Source organism: Eimeria tenella, genomic scaffold (genome assembly GCF_000499545.2).
Source record: "Eimeria tenella Houghton genomic scaffold, Eth_scaff557, whole genome shotgun sequence".
NCBI lineage: Eukaryota > Apicomplexa > Conoidasida > Eucoccidiorida > Eimeriidae > Eimeria > Eimeria tenella.
In genome coordinates, this window is record NW_013545688.1 from 1 (window position 1) to 6,581 (window position 6,581).

Below are 6,581 nucleotides of genomic sequence, written 5' to 3' on the forward strand. Positions count from 1 at the left end.
CAGCAGCAGCAGCAGCAGCAGCAGCTGGGGTGTGTACGGACCACTGGTCTGCGGCAACAGCCCATCTGGCGTGACTGTCTTTTGCCCGCTGAGCCCGCGGTGTATATACACCCCGCCGTCTTGCTGCTGCTTCTCCAGCTTCACTCTTTTCGGCTGCTGGGCCCATTTTCTGGGGCATCGTCAGGTTGCTGCTGCTGCTGCTGCTCCCAGCATCAGCAGCAGCAGCTGCGTGGCTGTGGTAAGCAGGAGAGGCTTGCTGGTGCTGCAGCAGCTGCTGTTCCGTTCTGAGGCCTCCCTGCTGTTGGGGGGGCCCCCCATTTGTGTTTCTGCTGTTTCCCGGGTGCCTCTTGCAACAGCAGCAGTAGCAGCACTGCACAAAGGTGGCCAGGTCTCTTTGCAGCGGTGCGAGGGGCTGCGCTGTTTGCTGCTGGGAGTGGAGGGCAGCAGCAGCATTTTCCTCATTGGCTTTTCTGCTGCTGAGGACAGCAGCAGCAGCAACAGCAGCAGCGGCCTCGGGTGCTTAGCAGCAGCAGGAACAGTGCTTGCTGCCGTTTCTCAGCGCCTGCTGCTTCCCCTGCTGCCTGCAGCTTACCCAAGACAGCTGTACCTGCAGCAGCAGCAGCAGCAGCAGCAGCAGCTTGTTGGTTTCTGCATCGCTTGGCAGTTGCCCCGGGCAGTCCGCGTGACGACGTCGACAGCAGGGGCAGCAGCAGCGGCAGGAGCAGCAGCAGCAGCAGCTGGCACGGTGCAGCAGCAGGAAGTCGGGGACCTCAAGTGCATTGGGGTGATGGAAGACGCGTCAAGGGGCCTGTGCTTTGTTGCTGTTGCTGCTTCCGTCTGTCCTGAGGTGCTGCTATTCTGCTGCAGCTTCCCTCCGGTGCCGCAGCAGCAGCTGCTGCCGCCACTGCCGCAGCAGCAGCAGCAGCTTTTTGGCGGGGTGGATCTGTGGCGAGGCAGCGCCGCCCTCAAGTACAGACTGAGGCCCCCAATCCCCGGATGCCGTGCCACGGGCATGGCCTTCTTGAACGACAGCAGCAGCAGCAGCTGCGGCAGCAGCAGCAGCAGCGCAAGGCCCCTGCTGCTCGCTGTGCGGTGGGCGCTGCCCTGCCCGGCTACTGGGGGGCCCCTCAAGGGCCCCTCAGAGTGGATTGCTGTGGCTGTTTGTCTTTATTCGCCCACAGCTTTAGGGGGGGCCCCATGCTTGCCTGTGTGGGGTCCTGCGGCGTCTGCATCAATCAAGGGCTGCTTCCTGCAGAATCAGCAGCAGCTGCTGCTGCTACAGCAGCAGCAGCAACAGCAGCAGCTGCTGCAGCCGCCGGTTTCGGGCGTCTACGGCGGCACGGACGCAACCGCAGCAGCAGCAGCAGCAGCAGCGGCGCGAGACCCGTTCCTGCTGCAGCAAAGCATCAAGCCTTCGCTGCTCGGCAGCAGCAACGGCAGCAGCTTGCTGCTGCAGAGCGCCTCAGGCTGGGATCTGTCGAAGAGTTGGAGGGGAACTGGTGCTCCGCGGGGGCCCTTAGAGGCGCCTCTCTCTGGCGTTGGCGGCTTTAGCAGCATTGCAGCAAAAGATTCGATTTCTCCGCTGCAGCAGCAGCAGCAGCAGCAGCTCTTTAGGCAGCAGCAGCAGCTGCTGCTTCAGCCGCCGTACGGCACTGCGAGCAGTCTGGGTTACTTAGGGTTGAGCAGCAGCGGCACTTCTCTAGCGGACAAGGCCCAGCAGCAGCAGCAGCAGCAGCAGCAGCGGTGGCTGGCGCTGCACCGCCTGGGGTACCGGCAGCGGCTGCAGCTGCACGAGCAGCAGGAAGAGCAGCTGCGGCTGCTGCAGCACCGCCGGGCGCAGCAGCAGCTGGAGCAGCAGTCTGGGGTGTTTGCGCCCGGCGCAGCAGCAGCAGCAGCAGCAGCAGATTTAGAGCTGTTCCCGCCCCACAACTCCGCAACAGCAGCAATGCAAATGGGGCACCTTTGGGGGCCCCCAGGGGCCTCTTCTTTCCCCTTCCGGCGGCGGCTGCTGCCCCCGAGGCGAGACGCGCCTTACCAGCTGCCGCTGCTGCAGCGCAGCAGCAAGGCAGCTCTTCCTGCTGCAGCTGTTTACGGCCGCGCTGCGCAGCCGCTGTGGGCCTCCAGGGGCCCTCCCCCGCTGCTGCACGGCAGCCGCAGCCTCGGAGGGGGCCCCCTGGGGGCTGGGGGCCCCCCTGGCCCTCTGGGGCTGGGGGCCCCCCTCGATTATATGGCTGTAGATGCCCGAGATGAGGCCGCCGAGAGAGGGGGCCCCGGGCTGCTGCCCATGCAGCAAGATCCTTGGCCGGCCTTTTCTGCCTTTTGAGGCTGCGGGGCGCTGCTGTGCTGCTGCGCTGCTGTGCTGCTGCGCTGCTGCTGTTTTGCTGCTGCGCTGCTGCCCGTTTCGCTGCTGCGCCGCTGCGCCGCCCCTGCGGCTCGCCGCACTCGTCTAAGCGAACTCAATTGGCTCTCACTAATACGTACATTTGCCCCACACTTCAGACTGTGGGGCCCCACAGGGTGCCTCACCTGCTGCTGCTACTGCTGGTGGCGCTGCTGCTGCTGCTGTTGCTGCTACTGCTGCCGTTGCTGCTGTTGCTGCTGCTGCTGGGGCTGCTAGGATTTGAGTGAATGCAGATTTAGCTTCAGAGGCACTCGGGGGAGGCCGGCATAGAGTTCTTTGTGAATTAAATTTCTATTTGAAGAGAAATTTAATTCACAAACAAAGGAGACACTTTGATAAGAAGGAGACACCCGAGGCAGCTGGAGAAAGTAGAAGCAACAACTGCTGCGCTTAGGAGACTTGGGACAGCGCTGCAACCGGAAGAAGCAGCAGCAGCAGCAGCAGCAGCAGCGGACACAACACTGGCTCTCTCGCTGGCTGCATTTGCCCCACGCAGCAAGTAGAATCCAGCCACCACTGCTCTTTTCCTCCCCCAAGAGCTTGTCGCCCCGCTGCTGGCTAGCTGCGGCGAATATAGCTAGCTAGCTACGGCAGCTAGCTGCGTTTGCCACAGCTAGCCAGCCACAGCGCAGCTAGCTAGTTGCGGCAAATACAGCTAGCTAACTGGGTTCGCCGCAGCTAGCCAGCGACGGCGCAGCCAGCTAGCTGCATTTGCCGCAGCTAGCTAGCAGCTAGCCAGCTGCATTTGCTGCAGCCAGCCCATGATGGCGCAGCTTGCCAGCACCTAGCTAGCGAGAGCCTCCATAGCTAGTTTGCAGCTGCGGGGGGCCCGCTGAGCCCGAGGCGCTGCTAAGGCTAGGCTGGCTAGCTGGTGGCTAGCTGGGTGCCCCAGCCTCTCCAGCCTTAGAGGCTGCTGCGCATGCATGCATGTATTAATATAAAAGGATAATATTATATATTTAATATTTAATAAACTATAGTAATTAATAATAATAGCAGTAAGTGAGTAGATATAGATAATACTCCAAGATATGTAGCTAGTAACTGTGACACAGGAGCTGCAAATAAACTCTTGGACTCTGGCGAATCTAAGGAGGGCGCATGAGCTTGTCTTGCCTGCGCTGTCTGTACACCCCACTCTACGTCAGCAGCAGCAGCAGCAGCAGCAGTCTGTAGTGCTGCTGCTGTTGCCGCCGCTGCTATTCCTGCTGCTGCTGCTCTACGCGAAAGTTGCACACGCACACAGTTGCTGCTACGCTCTCTACTGCCGCCGTTGGCTCCCTATCTGGTCTAGACTCTTGAGAAGCAGCAGCAGCAGCAGCAGCAGCTGCTGCTGCTGCTGCGAGTGCTGCTGCTGCTACAACTGCAGCAGGGGGCCTGTGGGGAAGGGCGCCAGCAGGCAGCTCCCCTCTCTAGGTTAGGTGAGCTACTAACTGCAAACAACTATTAAGGGCCACCTTGACTGAACTAGAAAGAGAAGCCTTCACAAAACGGGGCTGCATGCAGCAGCAGCCGCAGCAGCAGCAGTCTACCAGCCGGGACATGGAAGAAAAGGCTGCAGGGCCCCTGGCCCCTGTGCCTTTGTGCGGCGTTGCTACATGCGCGGCGGCGTTGCCGGAGCTGCTGCTGCTGCTGCAGCGGCAGCAGCAGCCGCAGCTGCTGCAGCGGCTGCTGCTGCTAGCCATAGGAGCGGCGCTGCGACTGCGGCGTGACTGTCGACCCCACCGCCAGCTGCAGCAGCAAATCTACAAACCACAGCTGCAGCCGCAGCAAGGAGACTGTCCAAAACAGCTCTAGCCGCAGCCGCAGCTGACGCAGAGATCCGAAAAAGCCTAGGGGGGCCCAGGGGGCCTCCGCCGACACTTTGCTGCCAGGCGAGTCAGCAGCAGCAGCAGCAGCTGTTTCTGCTGCTGCTGCTGCTTCAACCTTCGGCGGGGGTCTGCGCGGCGCTCTCGGGCCTCCAAAAAGCGCTGCCAGCCGGGAAATGCCTGAAGCACCGGCAGCAGCACTGCTGTTGCTGCTGCTGCTGCCGCTGCTGCAGCTATCGCTGCTGCTGCTGCTGCTGCTGTCTTCTTGTTGCACACTGCTTAGGGGGTGACACATGGGGCTCTGCTGCTTGAGAGAGCCACACAGAGAGTGCAGCAGCAACGGGGACTGGGCGCGGCGCTCTGCAGCTCGCCTCCGCACGGCCTGCAGCAGCAGCAGCTGCTGCTGCTGCTGCGACCCCGGGGGCTCCCCGTGTTCTCCTCTATAGGCAGAAAGCGGGTCGGGCTGTTCCGCACCATTGATTAGAACCATCTGAGTGTACAAGTCCTCTAGCGGGTCCTTCATCCGCTGCTGCTGCTGCTGCTGCTGCTGTTGCTGCTGAGTTGGTGCAGCAGGAGCATCACTTGCCGCTAGTTCCGTGTCTGCATGTGGCGAGGAAGCACACTGCAGGCTCTCGCTGCTGCTGCTGCTGCTGCTGCTGCGGTGAGACCGAGAGGAGATAGAACGCCAGGAGGAGTAGGCCGGGAACTCAGAGGCCACGGGCAAGTTGAGGGAGTTTGCCCCTGGGAGCTCGTACCACCTGGGGGCTCCGCGCGCACTGGCCTTGCTGCTGTTGCTGCTGTTGCTGCTGCTGCTGCTGGGGGGCTGCTGGAGCTGCGCGGCGAAGCGGCGGCACTCGTCGAGCTTGCTGCTGAGGCTGCTGTCCCGCAGCTGCACGCCTCTGCATGCAGCCTCGCCCATGGCCAGCAGCCGCTGCTTCGTAGTGCCCCCCAAGTCGCAGTTAATGCTGCGGATGAGGTAACTCATGCGCAGCACCCAGAGAAGGTCCCGCGGCAGCAGCTGCAGAAAGCCATTAAGACTTTCCACTGGGGAGCCCCCCAGGGCCCCCAGCACTTTCGCGCGGTCCCGCGAGTGCAGGGGGGCCCCCAGTTGGGTACGGAGGTTTATTTGGGGCCGGTAGGTCAGCACTACTGACAGCAAGTCCAGCGCCGTGTCTTCGTCCAGGCAAAACGGCAGCTCCCCGCTGCTGCTGCTGCTGCTGCTGCTGCTGCTGGGTTTTTTGCTGCTCCCGAAGTGCCACGGGCACCCTGAAGAAGCAGGCTGCTGCTCTTCAGACGCAGAAGCAGCCTTCGAGGGGTCCCCGCCGGCGTGCCATTCTGGCTGCTGCGGCGGCTGCAGCACTTCCCCCGGCTGCTGCTGCTGCTGCTGCTGCTGCAGCAGCTTCAGCTGCTTGTCGATGCCCAGCTCTCGCAGCGCCCTGCGGCCCTCCTCCACGTCGTTCAGCAGCAGCGCCAGCCACAAACGGCTGAAGGCAATTCGGAAGTCTGGGGAGAGGCGGCGGTACATGCCGTGGTCCAGCACTACCAGCTGCAGCTGCCCCTCGCTGCAGCTGCTGCAGTTGCCGCTGCAGTTGCCGCTGCAGCCGCTGCTGCTGCTGCTGCTGCTGCTGCTGCTGTTTCCGGGGTCTGCGGCGTCTTCGTGGGCGTTGTGTGGCGGCTGGAGGTCTGCGTGTTGGCTGTGGGCTGCTTCCTGCAGCTGCGTTCCCTGCGCGCCGTCGCAGCTGAGCCGGAGCAGGCGCTTCCGCTGCTGCTGCTGCTGCTGCTGCTGCTGCTGCTGCTGGGCGGGGACCCTGCGGATGAGGAGGTTGCCGGGGTGGGGGTCGCAGTGGACGAGCCCGTGGAGGTGGAGCATGTCGCCGAAGACCTTGAGGAGCAGCGCAGCAACTTCGGGGGCCCTGTGAGCAGCAACTCCGTGCTGCTGCAGCGCGAGGGGGTCGGTGAGTTTGGCGCCGCGGACGAACTCCATGGTCAAGACCTTCTCCGTAGTCAAAGTCCAGTCCACCCAGGGCACGTAGACTTGGGCGCAGCCAGCGAAGAGCCTGCGGGCCCTGGCTGCGTTGAAGCCCTCCTGGCGGAAGCTGAGCTCCTGCTGCATGTTTTGTTCGAACTCGGGGAGCAGCCAGGCGAACTTGCAGCGGGGAAAGAAAAAAGAAAGAAAAGAAAACAAACTCTGCAGCCCCTGCAGGTCTGCTGCGCAGTGCTGCTGCAGCAGCGGCCGCTGCAGCTTCACCGCCACCTCCGCGCCGTCGCTGCGCCGCCGCGCCCAGTGCACCTGCGCCAGCGAAGCAGCAGCAACAGCTTCGGGGTCGAACTCGGAGAAAAAGGCCCCCAGGGGGCCCCCCAGTTCCCTCTCC

At 63.0% G+C, this 6,581-nt stretch overlaps 2 protein-coding genes across 2 annotated transcripts; one reads left to right on the forward strand and one right to left on the reverse strand.

The window, feature by feature from the left end:
- Positions 1-787: 787 nt before the first annotated feature.
- ETH_00032485 (uncharacterized protein) lies at positions 788-2,323 on the forward strand (the record flags this gene model as incomplete). Its single annotated transcript, XM_013380369.1, has 1 exon — positions 788-2,323. The coding sequence occupies one exon, from the start codon at positions 788-790 to the stop codon at positions 2,321-2,323; it is 1,536 nt and encodes a 511-aa protein (XP_013235823.1).
- Positions 2,324-4,078: 1,755 nt separating this feature from the next.
- ETH_00032490 (ABC1 domain-containing protein, putative) lies at positions 4,079-6,499 on the reverse strand (the record flags this gene model as incomplete). Its single annotated transcript, XM_013380370.1, has 1 exon — positions 4,079-6,499. A coding segment is annotated over one exon (2,421 nt), but the record flags the coding sequence as incomplete, so codon positions are not given.
- Between the last annotated feature and the right edge of the window lie 82 nt (positions 6,500-6,581).